Consider the following 26,918-nt stretch of genomic DNA (forward strand, 5'->3'; position numbering starts at 1 on the left):
CCTGCTATGCAGAGTCTTTTCTGGATAGTTGTACAAAACACAGTAAACTTTTACGTTTGCTGTCCTTAGGGCTACAATGTCTTGAATTCTACTTTTCTGTTTCTATTCTGCACCCACTGTTACAGACCTAGAGACATTATCCTAGAACCCTCTTGGGCAGAGAACACAGGTGTAAGGGACTAGGAGAGACAAGAGAGGTGAACATCTATAGCAGTCTTGCCCAGGAGAGCTGATGAACCACCCAAACAGGTTCGAGTTCTGCCTTTAGCTCTCTGCTTTGACCCATTCACCCACCCAAACCCCCATCCAAAATAATTTCCAGAGGAAGTTCCTACTGTTTTCCAAGCCCTCCTGTTTGCTCTTGGGCACACAACAATAAGTAACACAGACAAGTCCCTCTTGTTCCAACATTTATGTCCAAGTGGACAAGGCAAATAATTTATAGAGGTAACTGAGCATGACTTATTCTGAGAACAAGAATCTTTTCTGGTTCTCAGAACTCAAAGGCGGTCTAGGTGATTAGAGTACAGTGGGCTGATGGGGCTGCCCAGTGATTGCTACGTGCATCTGCACGTCCATCTGTGCAGAGGTCTGCTCCCAGGGTGTGGACTGTTGCGTAGGCAATAGAAGGATGGAGAGAGTGCAGACTGACTGAGTCGACCTCATGTTCATGGATTGCTCTGTGACAGGCTGTGGCGGCCAGTGTACTGCAGGGTCTTTGGCGGGGGCCTCCTGGTGTCCGAGGCAAAGCCCACAGACTGCCCATGGATTGTGCAGGTGTCCACTGCCCATCACCTGACTCTCGCTCTCAACTGCCAGACCCTGGCCAAAGTCCTGTAACGCGTTCCAGTGCGCAGACAGCTATTTTGTAGAGCCCAAACCCTGGCTTTAATGTTTATTTCTGTATGACTACTCTGCTGGAACTAGCGTCAGACAAGAGAAAAATCATGTAGACAACATACTAGGTGTCAGACCTTTTGCACTCGGGAGGCGATGGAGACAGAAGAATTAAGAGCTGACATATTCTCCTCCCTCCTGGGAAGACACCTTTTGTTTCCACAGCACCAGCTCTAATGACAAACCCGACAGATCTCAAATCCACACGGGAATCACTGGCTTCCTTCTCAAGGCGCAGCTGAATTTCCCACTGCTTGCTAAGGCTCTCCCAACGTAACCTTTTTACAACAGACCTGTCTTCATGAAGGCACCTGTTTCTTACCTGTCGTTCTGCCTGAAAGTGGTGCGTTTCTCTCTTGTCTGATTCGTGCCTCAGCTCCTGTCCTCCTGCCTCTTCCATAAAGAGATGAACAGCGGGAGCCCACAGAATCCTGCCTGATTTGTTTGTCTTTTGTTTTTCCCCACTTTCCTTGTTTCCTTTAAAGTGCTAAAAAAATTCTATTTAAGGCAAAAACCTAATGGGGTGGTATTCTATTTCCAATTATCCATGGACTCTCTATGTCCTAAAGAGCTACTGATTTTATTCCTTCATTCATCCATTTAAACTAGAATTTTTCCCCAAAAGAAGTTTTACAAGGAAACCCTACCAATAAAAGGAGGAATAATTTAGAGCTGCTCAATTGAAGCAGAGGATGTGTTCCAAGCCCTGCCATCATCCTCAGCTTTTCCTCACAGAAAGCTCGAGCCCCACTTTGGGAATATGGCACCCTCCAGTTTGGAAGCTCGCCAATGGAACCAGGTCCATGCTCGTAGGACTAGCATGAAAGACCTCTGAACGACCTTGGATCTTCCATCCATCCACAGAAAATGATTTCCTACCCCCCAAATCCTCCAGCCCTTTTACACATCCATGCCTGGACTACCACTATTCCCTACTTCCAATCCTTCCTCTCAAACTTATCCTTAAAGATGCATCTCCACACCTGCCTTCCAAGACTTTTCAAGATTCCAAATTGTAGCTATGATCCTTTCCATCTCTTTATCCTCAAACAATTTTCCTGTGCCTAATAAAAACTTATTTTATCGGGTGATTTAAAAAATAAGTCTTTCCTTTCTCTATGCTAATAGATTATAAATTTCTTGACTGTGTGGCTACAAAAGACAGTAGTTTTCCAAAGTATGCTGGTGGAAAGAGTCAACAGTTTACAAAGATATTTATTGAATGAAGAAATTTTTCCAGGATTTTTCTTGCACTTGTCTTTCACCAAAAAAATAAGGGAACAATTTACTCAAATGTTCACATTATTTCTTTAAAACTTTAGTATGCTAAGGCATAAATAATAAAAATGAAGCAATGCTATGGAGATGTGAGAGATACTGATAGAGTTTCTCTTTTTTTCATGGTGATATAAAATATTATAATTGATTCTTATTTCTTCTTCCATTCCCATAGCTATGAATTTTTAAATGTTTAAATATCATATTGATGTATCATTTGTCACAATAAAAACCCAGGGGGTTTAAGAGATTGCTTAATATTTGAAAATACAACAAGAACAATTCTTATGGTTAAATGAAAACAATCAAGCATGACTGACTAAACTCTTCTATCAAACTCTAAAATCTCCCAATGTTTGCAGGTCTATTAATAGCCTTTTATCATAAATTTATTATTATCTGAAATAGTTTCCAGTGAAGCCAAAGCAAAGCAGATAGCTTCTGTTACAAATTCCTTTAGAAGGGTTAAATTTCAAATTTACATGCATTTAAGTGGGGAGAAAATAAAGGAGATAAAATGCATAAATCTCACGTGCTTTATTTTCTATGGAAAATGTCAAATATAGACTGTCATTTCTACAGCATGTCAGTTATTTGCAAAGCAGTAGGAACCCTTCTCTGTCTGTCCTCACTTCATGTCTCCTAGATAATTTCCTATGGATCATTTTGTTCATTTTCCATTCACTCTCGTTCACCAAACCTCTGGGAATTGGCAGAATGTGCCACCATGTCTACCTGGTCCAGGAGTGTGTCCCTTTCCTCTACCTAGATGCCTCCTCTACAGAGGAGACTGTATTGAATGATTAAGCATATGTGGATATATATGCTGTGGTCTGAATGTTTGCATTCCCCTAAAACTCATGTTGAATCTCTGAGGCCCAAGGTGATTGTTTTAGGAAGCAGGTCTTTGAGATGTGAGCAGGTCGTGAGGGCTGAGTCTTGCTTTTATAAAACAGCCCCACAGAGTGTCCTTGCCCCTTGCACCATGAAATGACAGAACCCTCTGCAGCCTAGAACATGGGCCTCACAACAACTCCATCATGCTATCCCTCCAACTTTGACTCCCATCATCGAGAACTGTGAGAAATAAATTTCTGTTGTTATTAGCCACCTACTCTATGGTATTTTGTTATAGCAGCTTGCTTGGGTTAAGACAGAGTACCTATGGTTATGTGGGATTATAAGTTTAAATTAAATCAAAGTTAAACTTTACTGAACTGCACATAAAGAGAAAAGCCCATTAAGAAAGTTAATAATGCTAGTGGCCTGGTGTGATTCCAGAAGAATCTGGTGAATGTTGAGTGCATCCTGGTCCTGGAGGAGGGGGGCATTTGGGCAATGAAATATGCAGGGACACAGAAGGGGCTAACTACTGCATGCATGGGTTTGCTTGAGGGGAAGAAGAGGGAAAGAATGAACAGGTGAGTCTGCCTACGTTGTCTGCAACAGAGGAGAAAACACAACCTTGGCCAGATACTAAAGTATTTAAACAAAGGAAGTTACCCCTGTTAAATCAAGAGTACATGGAGAGTAGTATTGTTCTCTCTTGAGAAGAATCCAATTTAAAATCAAAATTACAGATCTCAGATGGGTCAGGGTAAGTCTCTCTCACTTGCATACTTCCATTTTCTTTACCAGATCAGGAGTCTAGTTAATTGGACGACTGTTATGTATTTTCCTATGATGAACCAGGTGCTTTCATCACAGAGTTTACATCACAATCAGAGACCTCAACTTTTCAATCTTTCCAGCTCTGCCTGAAAAATCTCGAGACTCGAGAAACCCCGTGTTAGCTGTTGCTCAACTGAGCCACCCCAAGTGAGAATGTAAACAAGAGCAGAGCTTATATATGCTCCACTCCTAAATTCCATTTTTAGCTTTAGTCTAAAATAAAAAATATTAAATTTGCACAGTGGCACCCAATAAAGTCATGTGTTCGCATATCAGGTAAATATTCCAATACAATTATTTGTATGATTAACCTGCTGCAAGTTTTGGATTAAATGATTTAATAAATATTTTGGTTGATGTTCAGTTATGCATGGATAACAACTAAGTACTTTAAGGGCTAGGTCTTTATCAGACTTTGTGTCCTTGTTATAATTATTGCCAATAAAGAACCTTACAAATATAGGAAATACTTTTGTGTACTATTTATGATATTCTCAGATTTTATAAATGTTTAATGAGTTCAGTTCTGACACTGTTTATTAATCACATGGGTAAATTTTATGTATTTTTTTCATTATTAGAGTTCCAATTACAAAAATAAAACATGGTAATAAAAATAAACATAAAACAAAAAAACCCATAGAGATAGAAGTTGAAAGTCTCTTTCCCCCTCCCTACAGCCTGCCAGTCTCCCCAGATGAGAGCATTGGGGTTACAGTTTTAGAATGTCTTTTTTCAGTCACTTTTGTGCATATCCTGTTAATGTGTCTATAATTACACACATGTATATGCTCACATATACAACATGCATTAGCCTGTGACTGCTATGTCTTTCCTCCAAAAAGAGTGTATCATTTCAACTTCCTAGCAGTAGGGTAGAATGAATAGGCAGCTCCGTAATCCCACAACGATGTAGAAATTGAACTTTCTACTTTTTTGCAAATCTAACAGGTGGAGAAATTATCGTGTTTTATTTGCATTTTCCGGAGTCTGCATTGAAGTGCACATATTTTTTTTTTGCACATATTTTAAAGTGTTTATGGGCCTGTTGTCTCCTTCTGTGAACAGCCCGTGTGTGTGTTTTCCCAACGGATCTGGAGTCTTATGTGTGTCACTGTTTTCTTTCCATCCATTTGTATGATAACATGATTTACAATCACACACATTACCTGGCCAGAGCAATTATTTTCTATAGTCTGACCCTTTTCCTTTACCTTTTTTTAATAGAACTTTTAATTTGTATATAGTGAAAACTGTCAATATTTTTCATTAGTTGTATTTAGATATTCATGTTGACCAACATCATTTATGAACTAAGTCATCCCTCCTCAAGGACTTGTAATAATTTCAACAAATTAAGTTCCTATACAGGCATAGATTTGTTACTAGAATACCTGTACTGTATCACTAATCTATCTGAGTATTTTTGCACCGACTTCATATTATTTTAATTAAAGGTGATTTTTGGGATACTTTGATCCCAGAGAGAGTCCTTTCTTATCATTCTCTTATCATTCTTAAAAATATATATTTCCACTTGGAGGCTCTACTCTTTCAGGTCAATTTTGAACATGTTTATAAATTTCTATTAAAAATCCAAATTATTTTTAGATTTTATTGAAATTAAAACTCTGTAGAAAATTTGTATATTTAAATTTCATCCCTACCATCTAGAAATGTACTAAGTATTCCCACTTATTAGGTTATTCTTTTGTATCCTACCGTTAACTTCTAAATTCTTTTAAGATAAGCCTTAAAAAAAAGATAAGCCTTCATATCTCCTGTTAGATATGCTCCTGAAAGTTTTAGTGTATACAGATATTATACTTCTAATATGTTGTATCCTTTGTGGAAATCCACTGATTTTTGTTTTTCCTGAATGCAGTCTTCTACTAGTACTTACTGCCAAATATGACTGTCTTCTCTTTATAATATTTATAATTTATACCATTTTCTTAAATTATTGGATGAGTTAGGATCTTCTGGATAACATAAAGCAACATTTCCAATACTGAGAAAGTTGTTCTGTTCTTGACTTTCAAGGGACTTTTTGTAATAGTTTGCTATTAAGTGTAATGATTTCTGTTGATAAATTCACTTATTTTATGGTTCTCTGTAAGCCATGCATACAACCACATTATAACATTGTTGAAAAAGTGTTATGGGGAAAATATGTTGTTTTCTTCATAGAAACAATGTTATAATGTGGTTATATTCATGGCCAGAGGCCAAATCCCTTACTTTGCTTGCAAATGATCAAAGCAACATACTTGTGTTACCTGGTTATTGTAACTATATACCTCAGAGCATCAGGTTGAGCAATACATTGTGATCATTCACATTATTATTTGTTATGAGACTTCCAAGAGCAGATCTGTGCAGGGCAGGGGCAGTGGCTGGTACAACCATTGTTTATGTTGCATTCTAAACAAATGCTCTACCTCATAAGAGACATGTGCTAGGTAAACTTCAAGCGTTAAACGGAAATACTTCTTAAGGTGTACAAGTTTTCATGTCATACTGCCCCGTAAAATACCACACTTACCACCCAAACAATTTAAATATTTCCACATCTCTACATTTCTTTCTGATTTCCTGCTTCTTTGAGCTCCACCTACCATCACAGCTGGGCAACGCATGGTTCCACTGGTGGTTCCTCTCACAGATCAGGGGCTCGTCATCACTGAGTGTATATCCTGGATTGCAGCTGAACGTCACTGTGGATCTGATACCAAAATTACTGCCGTGCCGATGCCCATTCACAGGGATCCCGGGGTCGAGGCAGGAGTCCGACTCCAGGGTCACACCTGCACACACAGAAAAAAATGCATTGCATATGGAACTCTGCTGGTTTCTAGAAAAAAAGTTTGTTCCATATACATATAAAATATTCTGAGACATTATCAGACCTGGAAAGGTATTCAAGTGAATCCAATAATCCTTAAATGTAAAAAAAAAATACATCTTCATATATTTGACCCTGTTTTTCTGTGTAGAGAGATACATTTTTAACTATTTACCAGATGACATATAAGTAGTACAACCTTGAATGATCTCTTGATGTCTGAATTTTACTTCTCTTCATTTGAAAACCAGGGAACTGTACTAAATGAAGTCTGTATTGTCCTGTTTTCTAACTCTGGCCCTCCACTCCCCCTTCTTATTATAGTTTATGTTCCAGTTAGATTCTGGCAGTCGTCACACTTCAACTTTCATAGACATGCACACAGGCACCCAAGTCCATACACATATAATGCAAATTAAAACCACACTGGATTTGATTTTCTAAAATTGCATTCCATACATCCGTGCATTTTTCAAATTTGCACTTAAGTCAGCCACTTTTGAGATGGCTACAATTAGCCCATGCTAAAAGATGCTAAAAAGTAAAATGCTATAAAAAGTCAAGTGATTATGATTATGTCATTATAAGAGTTTCTTTTCTCCATCTCTGAAATTTCTTTTTATTTTTAGAATATATATTTGAACAAATAAGGAAAATGGGAGTAAGGGAAGATGTCACTGTGATGGTTGTGCATTCAAAGAAATAAAAAATACTTTGCTATAGGCTATACACAACTCTCTCAACAAGGCTTAGAACATAACAATTATGACTTGGGCTATTAGTCAAAAATCTGAAATCATTACAATATTCAGACTGCTTAGTCCCCCTAATGATCTTTGGAATAACATTTCCAATCATTGCATAGATTTTATCAAAGTTGGAGTGATGTACCTTACCTTACAGCCTCTCTCATTAAGTCAAGTACATGATATACAACTAAGGGGTGACTTTTTAAAAATAAACAATAAGTGATAATATTTCTTCATTAATATAGCAAAATGTGATTCCATAGGCACCAGATCACAAGGAGGACAGCTGAGCCACCACTGAAAAAATGAGTAGCACGGGATGTGCTTTCCAAGAGAAGTCTAGCTCCTAAGAGGTCGCCTGTAAATCCTTGGAATTTCTTGAGTGTTGGAGGTGTCTTTATTTAGTTCATGGTATACTCCCAGGCCAACAGGACTTAAGGCTACCCTACAAGGAAGGGGCAGCTGAGCCGGAGTTCAACCACGTGGCCCATGATTCAATTAATGATGCCTCTGTAATGACACACTAACAAAATCTTTGGATGTGGATGCTCCAGTGAGCTTCCCAGGTTGACAGGACTGTGCATATTGTCACATATCGTGACTGGGAGGAGGTGACACCATTCATGACTCCAAGGCGAGAAGACAAGCAGAAACTGCAGGTAGGAACCCCCTTTCCAGATAACACCCTATGTGTCTTTTCCTCTGCCTGGTCTAATTTGGATCCTTTCCTGTAATGAATGTGACTGTGAGTATAACAGCTTTCAGTAGGTGCTAAATTCTTCTATCAAATTATCAGAACTGAGGGTCATTTAGAGAACACCCTGAACTTGCAGTTGGTTGAGAATTGGCAAAATAAGCAGATTTTGCCCTTTGCAAATCTGTGTGCTTAACCTCAGAGTTTGGTTATAATGGGCACAAAATGGAAGATGATCATAGTGAAGATTTCCAAGAGGAAAAAATAAAACAATGAAGAGAAAAAGCAGAGTAAAAAAATATATAAATGTATATAGCACCATTTTTTCCAAGAACTTTTTCTTAAACATTCTAACTAATTTCCTAAAAACTAATATGTGTCTACTGCCTAAACAGCAGGATATAACTGTCATGACTTCTTGCAAAGTATGGCAGCAAATGCACGCATGCTTTCCTTTCCTGCATGAGATACGGTTCTGCCAAAAGCAAGGTGGCTATCATTTGTCCACAAACCCATCACTCACTCTGCTCTGCTCTCTTTCTTTCTCTCTTTCTTTCCCACTACACACACATTCATATTCTAAGGTAATGTTTATGACCTCTTCCATAATACCTCAGAGATTATATGTAGTATATGCCCCATATAAAATGGGTACATGATACTGGTTGATAGATGAACACAAGAATTCCCTCAAAAGGATCTTTGCCTGGGCGCCTGGGTGGCTTAGTTGGTTAAGCGACTGCCTTCGGCTCAGGTCATGATCCTGGAGTCCTGGAATCGAGTCCCGCATCGGGCTCCCTGCTCAGCAGGGAGTCTGCTTCTCCCTCTGACCCTCTTCCCTCTCGTGCTCTCTCTCTCTCATTCTCTCTCTCTCAAATAAACAAATAAAATCTCTAAAAAAAAAAAAGGATCTTTGCCTAAGAAATGGAGTGGTCCCCAGATCCCTGACAAACCAGTTAACTATATTATTCCACCTTGTCCAGTGGTTTCCAATGATCACTGAACAACAGTATACTCACTGTAGCAAACAGAACAGAAGTTGTTATTTTAGATGGTGTGAGAACAATATATTAATGAATAATATTCATAATAATATTGATAAATTGTAAGTAAACTTTTTCCCACATAAAATTTGTAAGAAGAAAAAGAGAAAAACATAAGAAGAAACCAAAGCATACAAATGTAAACATAGAAATCCTTACATGTAAAACTGAACTAAAAAATAAATACTATGTTGAAGTCATAACATTATTCCATCATTCATTCATTCATTCATTCATTCATTTTTACAAAATAATGGACAGAAATATTATGTTGTAAAATGTGTGGTTATTATACTCCTTTGCATTAAAATATATTTGAATGGATAGTACATGTGAGGATAACTGTTGAGTGGTAGGATTATAATAGATTGATGACCAATTCACCCGAAACACACCATATGAAGGGATTTTAAAACAAGATGGCAGCAGGAAGAGTGCAGGGCAAAGTAGGCGACATGGCTCACTAGGGTCAGACCTTTAAAATGAACCAAAGTGTCCTGTGAGGACAGGTGGCCAATTTACTTTGAAGGAAAAGTACAAAGTACTTTGAAGGGAGAGTGCTTCAAAGCATTGTTTCGAGCACTTTCCGCTTCTTGTGTTGAGTCCTCATACAAAGAAGAACTGGCATCAGCGGATTTTGTTGAAGCTTTGAATACGTGCCAATTCATTCCCAACCGTTTTTTCTTTGGAACTTAATGTGACTATGCATTTTTGACATAGGTGATATAAATCCACTCCTTGTCCTTTGGCCTGTCAAATACATGATTGGATAAATTTGCTCTCCGTGAATAAAAAGAGGTTGATGATTTTGAAGCCATCCATGTGCAGATTATATTAATGTACATTTGATAGAAGTAAAGTTCTGCTTAACTACCTGTTTTAATACAAGTTCTAGTCCCAGGAAGGGGATGGAAATTCTGAATATCTTTTATCTCCCAAGGGTGGCCACTCTCCACAGGCTTTGAAAGGGTTTGAAATAGCAGTTACAGCCCCATTTTACAGAGGAGGAAATAAGCCAAGAAATTAAGTGAACTGTCATGTTAAATTGTTCACTGAGATTCACAGCTCAGCCTTGGCCTGCTTTCTCCCTCCCCATCACGTGTGTGTGCGTGCCCGTGCCCACAGCGTGGCTGATTTTCCAACTGCGTGGCATCTATAGCCATTACATCTTGACCAGTTTTTCTGTTTGATCTCAAGAAATGGCATTAATATCAGAAACTAATCTGCATGTGCACACACACACACACACACACACATCCCAGAAAACATACTTCTTCGTCTCACAATTTTTTTTAAAAATTGCACCGTGTATGAATTGCACAGTAGGATATAGACAATTACATGCAGTGACTCTTGCCTATTTCTTGAAATGTTTTTAAGATACCTTTGAAAACATTTCCCAAAAATGCTCTAAAATTAAATGGAAGACATCCATATACTTGAGACATCCATTTATTTTCAAGTTCCCTACAAAGTTGTGATTTTTTTAAAGTGGTCGTTCAAAGCACTACAAACAAACAGAGCGAGCAAGCAATTATTCTGTGGGGATAATACAATGACTATTATATAAAGGAACTCTATCACATCCCTTATGAAGAGAAAAGTAATAAAAGGGCAGACTGTAATTGGACACTGTATTTATAAGATCGAGGATTTAAGACTCAGCACACAGAACAGAACTACAATTCTAGGTATGCTCTGAGGAAAACCTTGAAAAAATGACTTCGGCCCTTCAGCCTTACAATTCAAAAAGAGTCAAAATAATGCTGTTTATAGTAGCTCCCATTACCTTATAGCACCACAGCAGAAAGAAGTCAATCTTGAAGAGAGTGTGGCTATTTCTGCAATGCTTTATGTTTGTAAAGTAGATTTTCGTGTGCCCATTTGGGCATGAAGTGGTGTTGTTAAAAGAATTATTTTTAAAGCAAGGAAGGTTTACAGCATCAAACATTTATGACAAGATATGAAAGGGGGATGAACTATATTATTATTTTCAAATGGCATAAGGACTGTGATAGAAGTCATTTGGGTCATGGACAACCCATTTTTAAAGATGCATTGGATGAGCAATCCCAATTGTTTTCTAGTGCTTCCAATCTGGACAGATTTCTTCAAAGAATACTAGAAATGGTCAACATTTTAACGGGGCTGGTAATGTGTGTCTTTTTTGTGTTCTTCTCCTCTTCCCGTTTCTCTCTGCTCTTTATTCTTCTATATTCCATGAGTGCCCCCCAGCACCTCCTCCCCACCCACCTGCCCACAGACTCTCCCTCCACCTGGAACTTGTGAGTCAGGCCGGCACCTGTCCTGGCCTGCCTGGGCTGGGCCAGGCACCCACTGCCACCACCACGCCACCCCCTTGAGGACCTGACAAAAATCCAAGACTTCTGGCCTGCAGCACAGGCGTACTGAGTCCCTGTAGCTGGAAGGTGAACTTAGGAGCCTGCACTTTACCAGGATTCCCGGGTGAATGCTAAGGCACAGTAACATTTGAGGAAAACTGCCCCTTCAGCTTCCTTCCAGACAAGGATGACCCTCTAAGTTGGTGCCAGGGTTTTCCAGAAGTACTTAGGTCTCCATCCACCCATGGCAGCAGCAACACGGAACATCTGAGCTGGTGTTCTTGCATCCACTCCGCTTTCAAGCCGGCAGGTAATGGTTACCTGTAAGGCCAGCCAATAAGCGCCAGCATTTCTGGACTCATTTCTACAAGAATGCCATATTCTGCATCGCCCCTGCTTTTGCGCATTTCCTTGTTTCTCCTCAAATACATAATAACTGATAAATGAATTGAGGTGATGACAAATCAAGCTTCAGGGTGATGTCCTTCCAGGTAATATTTTCCTAATGTACTTTCGATACTTTCCTTCAGAGGAATTCATAAAAATGCTTGAGGCCTTCTGGAAGGACCACTAGGAGTTCCCAATGCCAAAGTCAGCATGGGTGTTTAGACCCATGTCCCTCCTGAGAGGCTGGGCAGTTAGATGCTATGGGGACCTTACCCATCTTCACCACCAGCGACAGTTCTGCCCTCTTTTGTGACTACAGAGTTAGCTCTCAGTTCTTCCTTTCAAGTAGGAGGGGGGAGGGATTCTAGACCCCAAGGGATCAGAAATGTCTGACACCCACACAATTATCACTCCGCAAATGCAGATGCACCAGCTTAGTGATGGCTTTCATCTTCTTTGACTGATACCCTGAACAAAAAAAAAAGGCAAGGAGCACTATTGTCCGAGAACTCACTACAGGCTATGGACGCATGTCTTTCTAAGGCTCAGCTCTACTGTCACACATAGGAGAAATGAAAAGAATCCTGAAACGTCATGTAGTCATCCATGTAAGATTGGAAAAAAATATTGTTAGTTATCTGCATATGATATTCTATTAGTAAGGATGACAAGCTAAATAGGAACTTGTGACCTGACTTTCTACCATTCTTTGAATCCCAGAAAGAATGAGGGAGAATAACCCATTTATTTAAACCAGTTAGGTGAGTAAATGCAATCAGTTTCTACAACCTGCATATAGGCTTTAGGACACATTTTTTTAAAGGATACTAGAAAAAATAGGCAAAATAACTTATGGCTACACAAATGAGGGAGAGGAAAGGGAAGAATGGGAAACTCTGTTCTAGTATTTTTTAGGGCCAGAAAATATTTATTCTCTTAAGCATCATCCAACTGGGTGTTCGAAGGCCAAGGAGCTCCCGACTTAAGAAACCGGGGTGCATTGGAGAGAGTATAGCCCTTTGGTCATCAGTGCTTAGGGGATTTGCAAATCCAATGGTTGTAATGTGCACCTATCTCTACTCCAAAGAAAAGTAATGACTTGAAGGGACGTTAAAAAGGAATGAAACATGAAACTCTCTGGTTCTTAAATTGTATATCGAGTTTAAAAAATACATTACTTTGAAACAAATGTTGCATGTATATGAAGTGAAACTAACTGAATTAAATTTGAAATTAATCATTAAATCATGAATAGTCAATTTTCTTGCTATCCAAACAAGTGTAATGTGACTTATTTTTTATCATGTGTATATGCATGTACATGTTTGCATGTAATTCCATACATGAGCAAGGGAAACAGAGAAATATACATAACAGGTTATTAATCTGAGTTGTTGGGTGGGGTTTGCACATGAGTAGCAAGGGGGTGATGTTTGGACAGGAAGGCAAGAAAAAAAAAACTATGATTAAACATCCAACATGTTAGATATGACCCCATTCATGAGCATTTGTAAAATTATATGTGTGGGTTTATGTAAATATATATATTTATATGTTTTTAAATAACACTGAAACTTCATTTTGTTTGTTTTGGGATAAGACTGAAAAAGAATAACCATAAAAATCTTGAAAAACAGGGTTTTGTTCCTTTAAATCCTGTGCTAGCCTGCATTCATCCATCTTCTTCACCTTACTCTGAAAGTGAGGCATTTTCAAACAGAGGGAATAATGTTTGCTTGTTTGTTTAAAGATTTAATTAATTTATTTATTTGAGAGAGAGCAAGAGAGCCAAAGCACGGAGGAGGGGCAGAGGGAGAGGGAGAGGCAGGCTCCCCGCTGAGCAGGGCGGGGTGGGGGGGATCTATCCCAGGACCCTGAGATCATGACCTGAGCCGAAGGCAGACGCTTCATACACTGAGCCAACCCAGGTGCCCTGGGTTTGTTTGTTTTAATTGGCTGGTGTTAAACATGTATTCCCACGGTGAACCCCCTCAGCTGTATTGCAGAACTATAGCTGCTGACATATTACTATAAAATACTGTAATGACCTGACCTTCTCATTTCAGAAGCTAAGGTTATGACAAATTTGTATGTATGGAAACAGAAACGAGAGCGTTTCACATTGGGCAAGATACTCTGCATGTCGTATTTTAGCAACTGTTTTTAATTGTTTCTAATAATCATTTTAATCCTTGTTCACACTTGTTCACAGCAATAGTCACATGTCATTTCATGAGGTTCAGCTGTGTTTTAACTCCTCTCTGGTCTGCATTCCATGTTCTTTCTCCAGGGACACGTGCTCAAGTGAACCAACCAACAGAAATAACCATGATGGCGGGGCGCCTGGGTGGCTCAATCATTAAGCATCTGCCTTTGGAGCAGGTCATGATCCCAGGGTTCTGGGATCGAGCCCTCCATCAGGCTCCCTGTGCCATGGGAAGCCTGCTTCTCCCTCTCCCACTCCCCCTGCTTGTGTTCCCTCTCTTGCTGTCTCTCTCTGTCAAATAAATAAATAAATAATCTTTCAAAAAAGAACCACGATGGTCGTACCCACATTTTTCCAGCAAAGAATTCCCCTAAGCCACTGTTCTGGAAATATAATTGTAGCAACAGCGTCTCTGGCCAGGAGCTCTATTTCTCATGGTAGAAGTTTACCATTACATCATACGGTGAATGAACACACTATTTAATTATTTAATTTTATAATAAATGAATAAATATTTTTTTGGAGTTTTAAAGTAAAAACCCACAAGATGCTCTCTTATTAATAAGAGAAAGTGCTTATTATGGCCAATGCAGACAGAGGCAGTGAGCATCAGGAGTGTGCTCGGGACCTGACATGTGTCTGGACACAGGCTGGTGGTGGCCAGTGTGCCCTCTGACTTACTCTCGTAGTGAATGAGGAAGCCCACGCTGGAGCGGCTATTGTCGGTGCTGAACAGCAGGTACATGAAATGCCCCGTGCTGATCAGGAACTGGGGAGCTTGTGTGCCATGGTACTCTCCGATCAGCGGGGATGAGTTGGCTGGCCCGTCTCGGACCTCCAGAGTGTCATAGTTGACTTCTGTCTGAAATCTGTGGAGATTTGTATCCAGTCAGAAAAGCAAAGCTGCATTAACTTATATACATTCCCCAAATATCTTCATTCATTAATTTTGAACTGATGTATATCACTATAAATAAAAGATTTAGAATTTTACAAACTTAAAAAAACACCCAGGCACATATGATATTGAAGCATCAGTTTTTCTAGAAGAAAAGGTACAGCCTAAACCTTTCCCTCTTACAGAATACTCAGTCAGGTAACATTCCAAGCACAAAAGACTGCAGTCTTTAGCTCTAAAATAAAAATACTGTGAACCAGGTTAGTTTTTGGAGAGATGAAGAAAAGAAAGAAGGAAGGAATGAACGAAGGAAGGCATGAAGGAAAGAAAGAAAGAAAGAAAGAAAGAAAGAAAGAAAGCAAGCAAGCAAGCAAGAAAGAAAGAAACCACTAAATTAAAAAAACACCAATTAGTGCATAATCATTATGCATTTTCAAACTGTATTTCATGATCCCCTGTTGAGCTTGATTATGGATACCTTGAAATGTGCACATGAAAAGATATGATCTCCTAAAGGAACAGAATAATTCAAAATACATGGCAATACTTCAAATACTTTTCCGGAAAAAAAAAAAATCCCGTGCCTTTTTAAGCTACATTAACTCTTTCTGGACACTAGAAGATGATTTAGCACATTGCTGCTTCAGAAACGAAATGCTGCTTTAATGATTTGAACAGCTTCCAAAAAGCGCTTAACTTTTCTTTGAGAAGGACATTATGCTTCCAGAGAATCTGGCCTGATGTTATATTTATATACAGTCCCAGCCACTTGGGTCCTCTTTGAAGCAATGAAGACACCATTCCAGGCACTGAGATAATTTTCTAAATGGGCCCATCTCGTCCTCAAAGAGCTAACCCGGTTTCCAAGTGTCCGGCTGTGCTCTCAGGGAGCAGCTTACGCCTTGTGAGCCTCTGATTCACTCAGCGACTTTCAGACTAAGACTTCTGTGGAAGCCTGTGTCATTATCCCCCATCCTCTGCATCAAATAATGCTGATGGAGAGGAAGAGCGAGGGCGAGTGCAGGCTCTCCTGGCTTCATGGCATGGAACCGCAACAAAAGATGCTGAAAGCACCGGGCTCTGCCCTGGTTCTCACTGAATCACATATACTCCCTTTGAGCAAATGGAGGACGATGATGCCCTATTCTTGCAACTAACTTAGGATGGCCCTGTGGCCCGATCTTCCATAGGGAACTGGAAACACTTGCCATTTCCCGCGACTAGGTCCGATGGGGTAGCTTCCTCTTTCAGTTTCTAAAGTGTCCTCTAAAGACCCTGTGGTTTCTCAGTGATCTGAATTTAAATTCCAGAGGTTTGGATAAAGCATGAAATAAATCTCATTTGAAAAATCTGTGCTACAGTCTTCACCTCTTCTTTCTGGAACAACAGCTAGGACAGAGAGAGTGCTCTTCCCAACAGCTGGGAGAGTCTGGGGCAGCCTTGGAGAGAGAACTCCAATCCTTTTCCATTATTTGGCAACCTGACGCACTTTGTATAACAATAACATCAGTAGGGACTTTTAAAGTCCTATTTACGAACACATGCTTTTATTAGGATGTCAGCCCTCTGCTGGAGACATAAACCTTTAAAGAGTAGTGTAATAATCACAAATGCCTGAGAATATCAGAAATACTGGCTCTTGTAAATGGAATTCAGCAAAATAATACAGTTCCACAATCTTGCAAAGACAAGATGGAGAAAAATTATATGCCTCTTTGTTCAGGCAACTGAAAATAGAGTGCTAATAACTTGTACCAGACCAGGATGTAAAGTCACAATTTTTGCTAAATGATTTACATTCGATGTGATGCCAGGAATCAGGAAGTGCTTTGCTCTTCCCCCTCTCAATACCAGAAAGTAATGAAAATTAATAAGGAACCCAACTTAATTTACTGAATATTATAGAGTTAATTTTTTTTCTCAATGATTAAGTTTATATGCAAGGATCCATTCTGCAGCATATTGGATACAGAAGCCAAAATTTTTATTTTATTCTGAGAGATGATCCTACTGGAGATTATTATGTTAGTAGACACAATAAGATGAACAATTTCAAATACAAATAATGCTAAATGATAATGCAACTCCCACTAAAAATCTTCCTGTATATATTATAATTAATAGAAAATTAGTGGAAAACAAACAAAATAATATAACAATGTTCATACACCTTGAGACACTGTAATATCCTGAATATTAAAACCCAAACTCTTTTAGTCAAGAAGAAGTTCCTTGTTAGAGAAAGCTTATGTTGCTCAGAGATTAAGCTTAAAACACCAAACAAATATGTCTCCTTCTATTTTAAGGCATATGCCTTTTTGAAAACATTTTTGGTTGTTAATCATCAAAGTGATTTTATTGCGGAGACAAATGGAAACACGTTTTATCATGGAGAATTCAAATAGCATGATTATTTTTTAAGATTATTGAATTCATTATCAAATAGCGAAGCCAAACAGCATTGCAGTGGTAGAACCACTCATAGATCACTAATTTGTCACACACCCTGGTTTCAGCTCCGCAATCACTAGGACATGACACCATTTTCTTGGGCTGTCCCAGAAGGCACCTAAGGGACCACACAGGCTTCCATTTGCAATCAGAGTGTATTTTAGCCATGGGTCCAAAACCCAGAGGTGGACACAATGGCCAGCAATTGTGAGCTCTGAGGAATGATGATGTGGGATATTCCCTCTGTGAGGCAAGCCTTTGGAGAGGACTTAGCTGCAGCCCTAGAGGGTCAAGTTCAAGAAGAACAAAACTTATCAAGCAAATGCCTATTTCTTTTTAAGTGAATTCCTTTGGGGGCACCAACCAAGAACTGTCCTATTTCTAAGTCTCACTATCTACTTAAGTAAACACACTGGACATGCACGGGTCGTTAGGTCCAAATTAAGGAAGAGAAAGAACGTCTTTTTCTTACCTATCAAAAGTTATTTTGATAGAGTGTCCTGGTTTTGCTTCAATGATCCATTCACAATTTAAAGAGTCTTTATAATATCCTGGCCATCCAGGAGGTAAAATGAGTCCACTGGAAGCAGTCAGGTGTCCACCACACGGGGCTGAAAGAGGGTTCAGGTGTCAGCAGATCCTATCAAATACGTGGGAATGCACCACAGCAGTGCCTGCGGTGGCAGGAATGTGCTTCTGTCTTCACGACTTCCTGTTTTCAAGTACTCACACTAAACATATTCCCAAGGACATGGCATTTATTGAAAGCAGAGCACATCTATCCCACATCCAGGCATTTATCCTCAACCCGCAGAAAAGTTCCTATGACCTGAAAAGGTCCAGGCATAAGTACGAGATGAATGACTCCCATAAATTGTCACATCCAATCGTCATAACGAATTCATGAGTGCATACCCTTGATATCCGTATTTCATATGTGTCTGTAATTCCACAAACATCTATTGATTAGCAAACAAAATTGCTTCACACCTGAACGGAAATACCCTGTGGTGTGTGTGTGTGTGCATGCGCAGATACTATATTTCAATGATGTGTGTTGTGCTTATTCAGTTTGCGATGTGTTTATTTTATTAACATGACTTGCCACCTATATCATACTAAATTATTAATGAATGTTAGGGAACAAAACAAAATTTCCAAATTCAATAAACATAGAATTAATCTGCATCAGTCCTTTTGAATGATCCATAATTATAAAGAAGAAAAGAAGTTTCAGGAAGGTATGTGCTTGGTGCTCAGGAAAAGGGGTTTTACATTTCTGTATAATCTATAGGAATTTTTAAATAATGACATATATTTAATATGTTTCTTCCCGGACACATATTTTTTTTCAGTTTTTTCTTCTCTAAGTTTTTTGCCATCTTTGTAATCAAATTTGTAAATGTATAGATATCAAATAAAACATAAAAATGTCCCAAGTTAAAAAAGTCATTTTTGAAAAAAATATGCCTTTTATGAAGAAATAGTCATAATGCAATAAAATGCTGAAAAGTTGTACACCATTTCAACCAGGTTTTGATGCTGAAGAAAAACATCTAACAGAGAAATCTATAAAGGTAATTGTGGTGGCTTCATTTAGAATGGAATAATAAAAGGAAAAAGTATACATTTATGAAAAGTGTATGACTACATATTAGAATGTCTCAAATACCTTTGAAATAATGTTCTGAGATTTTATTACTATGAGTAACTCTTTGCGATTAGAACATTACATTATGCAAAGCAGGATACAAAATGATAATAAAGCATATTCTAAATTTAATTTAAAAAATGGTTCCGAGTAAAGGGGGGATAGAATTTCAAAAATATGTTAATGGTGGATAACATGGACGATTGCTGGGCAGATCATGTTTTTCTTAATATAGTTTCTTTTCTAAATCAACTGTGATAGGTGGGCATTATTCCTAGAGTTAGATATAACAGCAAATCAGAGTCATTTTGATGACCTTGAGTTCTTGAAGAAAATTTGCATTACTTTATGTAATCATAATTTTAAAAACAACATATTTTTACTAATTAACATGAGGAATTTTTTCTAGTTAAGTCCTTCCATTCATATTTTTAGCCTTTATTCTCATGCTTCTTGACATGTTGTAGCAAATCCTTTTTAGAATATGACATAAGCAAAAATAAACAATTTTACTTATGTCATGTTTTACTATCCAAGGATACCATATAAGAAAGACATACAGGGCGCCTGGGTGGATCAGTTGGTTAAGCGATTGCCTTCAGCTCAGGTCATGATCCTGGAGTCCTGGGATCGAGTCCCGCATCGGGCTCCCTGCTCAGCAGGGAGTCTGCTTCTCCCTCTGACCCTCCCCCCTCTCATGTGCTCTCTCTCTCTCTCATTCTCGCTCTCTCAAATAAATAAATAAAATCTTTAAAAAAAAAAAGAAAGACATACAGCAAATGTAGATTTTTTTGTTGAGTTTGCTACATGAGACCTTTCTAAATCTGTGTGAACTGTTTTATTTTTACAAGTCTTACTTCCCATCTAAATAGAAACCTGTATATTTCCTTCATTTCAGTAAAGCTTTTTAAAAAATTTTTTTAAAGATTTTATTTATTTATTTGACAGAGAAAGACAGTGAGAGAGGGAACACAAGCAGGCGGAGTGGAAGAGGGAGAAGCAGGCTTCCCGCCGAGCAGGGAGCCTGATGCGGGGCTCGATCCCAGGAAGCTGGGATCATGACCTGAGCCGAAGGCAGACGCTTAACGACTGAGCCACCCCGGCGCCCAGCTTTTTAAAAATTTTGAGTGGTTATATTTCTTGGAATGTGCCAACATTGTCACACATCACTATTATTTTGTTAATACCTTGTGTGACTTGACAGTTTTTACTGGGGCTCCATCCAGGACCCTGGGATCATGACCTGAGCTGAAAGCAGATGCTTAAATTTATAAATTTACAGTTATGTTAGACTTTGTATCACTTTATTCTGATGAAATAGATGTTTAAATTTTTATATTCTAGGTCAACAGAATTAAACAACAAAATATATTAAATGATGAAGTCAAGTTTGCCGTATCAGCCAGCTTAGATTACATCATGGTGTGGTAACAACTCCACAATTGTACTAGCTGTGATGAGAGAGATTCATTTCTCACAGGCTACATATCCAAGGGCTCCTTTCTTTTTCTTTCTTTCTTTCTTTTTTTTTTTAGATTTTATTTTTACTTTCCACCCAACATGGGGCTCAAGCCCATGACCCCAGAGGTCCAAAATCTCACACTCCACCCACTGAGCCAGCCAGGGGCCCCTAGGAGTTTCTCTCTTGAACTAGTCTTGCAGGAGGCAATCAAACATATATTCATACGTTGAATATATCACTTCCATTCATTCTTAACTGGTCAGAATCTGGAACAGGTTTCATCAAATCCAAGGGGGACAAGAAACACCCTCCTGCTTAGTGGAAATTCAGATTACCCGGGGGGAGGGCACCAAGGATGCTCCTATTCACAAAGGTGAAATAGTGAATGAGGTCTTTAGAATGCAAACTCTTTGGGCGCCTGGGTGGCTCAGCCGGTTAAGCGACTGCCTTCGGCTCAGGTCATGATCCTAGAGTCCCGGGATCGAGTCCCACATCGGGCTCCCTGCTCGGCGGGGAGTCTGCTTCTCCCTCTGACCCTCTTCCCTCTCGTGCTATCTCTCATTCTCTCTCTCTCAAATAAATAAATAAAATCTTTAAAAAAAAAAAATAGAATGCAAACTCTTTGATTCACTGAGTATTTGCATTGATGAACTACCTGATATTGTATTTCTAAAATAAGCCCATCTTGATTACATATATATTTTTTCTATAGCTTTATTATTTCTTTATTATTATTTTTAAGATTTTATTTATTTATTTGACAGAGAGACACAGTGAGAAAGGGATTCAAGCAGGGGGAGTGGGAGAGGGAGAAGCAGGCTTCCCGCTGAGCAGGGAGCCCGATGTGGGGCTCAATCCCAGGACCCTGGGACCATGACCTGAGCTGAAGGCAGACACTTAATGACTGAGCCACCCAGGCGCCCCATATAGCGTTATTTTTTAAATGTAATTATCTGGCTAGGGTGTATTACACTTAACACTGGCTTTATAAAATGGTATGCGTGTTAGTCCATTTTTGCATTACCTGTTATAGTGTTCCCCATGCTCAACTTCTCTGAACTTGGAAGATAGAGAACTTCCTCTCGCAACTCTCTGGTGCCTGTATCTTTCTCAGTGTCCAACCTTCAAACTTTTTTCAAATCTCTTTTTAGGTATTTTGTTTATTTATATTTTGCACTTATTATTTGAGTCACTGAGTAATTTATATTTTGCTAGGAAATCACCAATTTCATTGAATGTTAAAATTTGTTGCCATAGAGTTGACGATGTGCTCTTGTACACTTACCCCTCCCCAATTAACTTGTGTTTTTAGTGACAATGAGCTGCACTGAAATTTATGGGCAGGCTAGAGGCAGAATGAATACGTCGAGATAAATCTTTTATACAGAGGCCAAAAAATTTATACCCATGATGTGCTGGCATCCAGTAAATTCTGCCAGAATAAATAAACATAATTTTTAAGGAAATTGCTTTATTGTGAGCCTTTCACTCTTTATGTAAAATTATTATTAGTGATAATAACATTATTTTATTATTATATTGAATTATTATTTTTGTAACCATAGTTAGTTTTCTTCTATTTTGCTAAATACCTATAATTGTCTTTTCTCCTAATTTTCTTATCAGAATCACAGAAGCTTTGTCTATTTTATTGATATCAAAAAATAATTCACTCATATTATTCTTTCTAATATTTGATTTTTATTAATATAATATTCAATTTTTTTCCCTAACTTGTTAACATTAGCAATAAGTTCCTTTCCTTTGGGCTTTCTGTTTGATACCGGGTCATTTGTCTCCTAACATAGGCTTCCTTTCTCATGTTATCATAATAGAAAGTGTTCCCATCAACAGGGTTTTTGGGTAGCATATGCCTTCAGGCTTGAGGCTTTATCTTTAGAGTACCTGTCTGTGGTTCTTTTGGTATCATATGTTTCTGCTATAACTGGCATATGATCAGCACATGTGGCCTGGACCTTATGATCAATTATAGAATTGATTATAACAAGTAATACTTGAGAAAAACAAAAAATGTGTATATTCTCTAAGGAACTTGAGATTCCTTCTGTGTCTCTTCAATTAAATGTGCTTGTGTTACTAAATCTTTCATTTCCCACTTGATTTTTTCCAACTAGATCTACTTGATTCTAAAAGGAACATTTCTACTTCTCTTCAGCAAGGACATCAGTTGGGGTATCTACTTAGTTATATTATCAGAGTATTTATGTATACTCTCTGAGATTCACCAGGGCTCAATAGTTGGGTTTCTCAGGATGAGTAAATTAAAAAAGAAAAAATCTCTTTCACCATTAACTAGTCCTTTGTGTTAACAGTTTCCTGTGTTAACCTATAGCTGAGTTTTGATTGAACTTCTCTGAAGGTCCTTCCAAATAATGAGAGAATGGTCCATTCACATTTAATAGGATACTTTCTCCTGCTGTCTGACTTTATTTGGAACATCACCTGCCACTGCTTAGAGCCACTTCCTTCCCCTGACCGTGCTGATGAACCTACTTGCCCTGCAGCTTGTAACACATCTGCACACAGCATTTTACAGGTAAGCACACCAAAGACAGGGAGAATCATGGCCGGGAGAGAGCATGGACTAGAAAGTACTCTTTTTTTTTTTTTTCTTCCAACTTCTTTCTTATGAAATTACCCATGCTTCACAGCCAGTAATGATAGGCTTGGGGGGAGCAGTACCAGCAAATATATACACATAGGAACTGTCATTGGCTCAAGTGATACTTGAGCACCCACGAGTGTAGGTTTACTTATTTATACAGGATAATTACCCACCTATTTATTAATGCTAGATACAATGTAGCATTTAAAACCTATACATGTAAAATATGTGATAAAAATAGGTAAGAATAGGAATCCTTCTAGTGTACTCTTGCCCTTCAGTTTGTCAATTTCCTGCCCCCCACCCCGTGGGCCTCATCGTCCACCAAACTTAGTACTTCATGAAAGTGTGAAAGTGAGAACATCTTTATGGAGCTTTCACACAATCCTGACCTTTAGACGAAGAATGCTAACTTTGATAGTTGGGTTGAGGGATAGGGTTGTGAGGCACGAGTCCACTCCACCACACTGCTCGTTAGCGGGCTGGAGAGTTTATTCTTCCACGTTTAGATTCTGGTTCTGCTTAGACTGCCTGCATGCGAATGTTAGGTTGATCATTCTTGAGAGAAGAGAATCACATCACCTTCAACTCTAGGTTATATTTGACACATTCTTTTGAATTTACTTATTTTAAAATAAACACCTACTGACTGAAGACAACTGAGAAAATAAAAAACAGTGGAAAAAAAATCACCCAGCACTGTGACTAACATTTTGGTGTATACTCTCTTTTCGGGCTTTTAAAAATTATTATTATCATGAGACATTTAAATATTTATATGTTTAAAATGGCATATTACAACACAAGTGGTCATATTATCTGGTCTTTCACATGATAATATATGATGAACATCTTTGATGTTACAGTATTTGTTTGTGGTGTATGTGTCCCAGTGTATGAATGTGTGATAATTTATTTAACTGATTCTCTGTTGTTTAAAACTGAATTGTTTGCACCTTTGGTTGTTACGTTTAATACTGCAAAAAAGCATTCTTGAAAAAAAATAATCTTTTCAGAGTTGCTTGAATATGGCCTTACAACCAGAAATACAATTTATAGCTCAAAAAATAAGAAAAGAATTAAGACCCTTAATGTGAATTTACACTATGATGCCATAATTTTATACCCTCAATGGCATGGCCAGAAAATGTCAGTTATTCCTCAACCTTACCAATAATTCATCTTATTAAGGTGTTCAAATCTTTGCCCATCTGGTGACAGAAATGGTACTTTACCTTTACATTAAAATTTGTATTTTTTTGCCCATTTGAAAAGACTACATACTATATGACATCAGTTGGGGTATCTACTTAGTTATATTATCAGAGTATCTATGTATACTCTCTCTGAGATTCACCAGGGCTCAATATATGATTATAACTGTGTGACATTCTGGAAAAGACAAAGCTATAGAAATAGTAAAAAGATCAGTGGCTGCCAGGGTCTGGGTGTTGGGGGAAAGGTGAACAGGTGGAGCACAGGATTTTTAGGGCAGTGGGACTACTCTGTGTGATATTACAATGATGGATACATGCCATTATGCATTTGTCCAAACCCACAGAATGTACAATGCCAAGAGTGACCTATAATGTAACGATGGACTCTGGGTGATGATGATGTGTCACTGTGGGTTCGTCAATTGTAACTAATGAACCATCTGGTGGGGATGTTGTTCATAGTGGGGGAGGTTGTGCTTGTGTGGAGTCAGGAGGTATATGGAAAATCTCTATATCTCCCATTCAATTCTGCTGTGAACCTAAAATTGCTCTTTAAAAAAGTCTATTTAAAAATGTATTTCTTGGGGCACCTGGGTGGCTCAGTCGTTAAGCATCTGCCTTCGGCTCAGGTCATGATCCCAGGGTCTTGGGATCAAGACCCGTGTCAGGTTCCCTGCTCCACAGGAAGCCTGCTTCTCCCTCTACCTCTGCCTCTGCCTGTAGCTCCCCCAGCTTGTGCTCGCTCTCTCTCTGTCAAATAAATAAATAAAATATTTAAAACATGCATTTCTTGGTATTTACTGGAGGTAAGTTTTTTACAAAAGTTTTTCTTAGCTCAATTTGTATGGGCCTTTGGATAGGGTGTGAATATATATTCTAAGTAACTATTTTTCATCTGAGTAAACATTAGAGGTGATATGCTCCTTATTCGGCATCCACCCCCCAGTTTTCTTACACAGTTAACCAGAGTAGAAATGTCAAGAAAAAAATTAGTTAGGTAGTATTTATATCAGCTACATTAAGGGCAATAAGACAGCATTGCTACTAAAAACTATGCCCTTGTTATAGGCTGAATTATGTCCCTCCAAAATTTGTATTTGGATTTTTCATTCCAGCAGCTGAAGATGTGACCTGTTCAGAAAGAGGGTCCTTTTAGATGGAATTAGTTGAGATGATTTATCAGCATGGCTCTGCTCTAATGTGACTGGTGTCATGAGAAAGAGGGGAAATTTGGACTCAGAGGTGCTCTCACATGGAGAAAGTAGGGATGATGCTTCTGCCAGCTGAGCAACTCCAGAGACGCCAGCCACCCCCAGAAGCTGGCGGAGAACCAGAACAGATTCTCCGTCTCAGCTCAGTGGGAACCAGCCCTGCTGATACCTGCTCTTGGACTTCCAGCCTCCAGGACTGTGAGACGCTCAATTTCTACTGTTTAAGTCTCTGAGTCTGCAGTGATTTTGATAGTAGCCCTAGGAAACCAACATGGTGGTTTGTCCCTTTGTTTGTGAAGTTCGATGCACCCATCTCAAAGGAAAATAACGCAAATGATAGGAGACACTCACCTTCACAGCGAGGGACAGTGGAGCTCCAGACAACATTCCCGTCCTGCAGAATGCAAGTGATGGACTCCGACCCCTGGGTTTTGACAAAGCCATCATCACAATGGAAAGAAACCGAACTCCCCAGTAGAAATCTGTCACCAAAACGTCGTCCATTTATGGGAATGCCAGGATCGTGGCACTCATTCTGACCAAATGCTAAAAGGAAAAAAAAACAAAATTGAATAAAGATACTTGAATATTAAGTATGTGTATTTAAAAAGAAAGAAAGCCTACTAATAAAGCAATTTGTTGTTCTAAATTTCAGTTATACATTTATAGATCAATAAATAAATGCATTAAACAAATAAGATATTGATATCTAGTAAGACAAGAGAGAGAAAGAGAAAGAATAAATGGATAAATACATACAACTATCATCTATATCACATTTCACAGTGTGAAAGCACTTTTCATATGCACTAAGAAAAACCATAAATATGGCAGTGCTGAAGGGATTTTGGTTCAGACACATCTGGGTTAGAATCCTGTCTCTTGTGTTTTCTAACTGCCCTTGGGCAGATACTCTGATGATCTAATTAGAAATCCTAATTTACAGATGAAGAATATTGAATCTATATCCTAGTATTACTGTAATATTAAATGAAATAATTACTGGCAAATCCCAAGCACAGTGTCTAAGAGAAGTAGGCAGCCTGTAAAATAGGATTTATAACTCATCTTTAACATTATTACTTTATTTTATTCCCTTAACAATGCATTTAAGTAGATGTTCTTAAATACAATCTGGTTTGCAAATGAGGACCCTGAGACAAAGAAAATAGCCCTGTTATCAAAATTCACTAAGTATATACAAGTGTTGGTGTTCTAATCCATGGCTCCAAACCCCAAATGCCTCAATCCTTTTTACTACACTATTTTGTTGCATGGAGGATGTGTGCA

General features: G+C 38.5%; 1 protein-coding gene across 2 annotated transcripts in view; it reads right to left on the reverse strand.

The window, feature by feature from the left end:
* Window positions 1-26,918, reverse strand: part of CSMD1 (CUB and Sushi multiple domains 1) — a 2,052,675-nt gene that overhangs the window by 373,908 nt on the left and 1,651,849 nt on the right. For both annotated transcript variants that reach the window (XM_073902260.1, XM_073902259.1), the window contains 4 exons: window positions 25,980-26,174; window positions 17,934-18,072; window positions 14,794-14,981; window positions 6,465-6,653 (listed from right to left, as the gene is read on the reverse strand). In XM_073902260.1, the coding sequence (XP_073758361.1) occupies window positions 6,465-6,653; window positions 14,794-14,981; window positions 17,934-18,072; window positions 25,980-26,174 (711 nt within the window). The remainder of the gene's footprint in view (window positions 1-6,464; window positions 6,654-14,793; window positions 14,982-17,933; window positions 18,073-25,979; window positions 26,175-26,918) is intronic.

Source organism: Callorhinus ursinus, unplaced genomic scaffold (genome assembly GCF_003265705.2).
Source record: "Callorhinus ursinus isolate GAN/ISIS: 27379988/994484 unplaced genomic scaffold, GSC_fseal_2.0 scaffold17, whole genome shotgun sequence".
Lineage (NCBI taxonomy): Eukaryota > Metazoa > Chordata > Mammalia > Carnivora > Otariidae > Callorhinus > Callorhinus ursinus.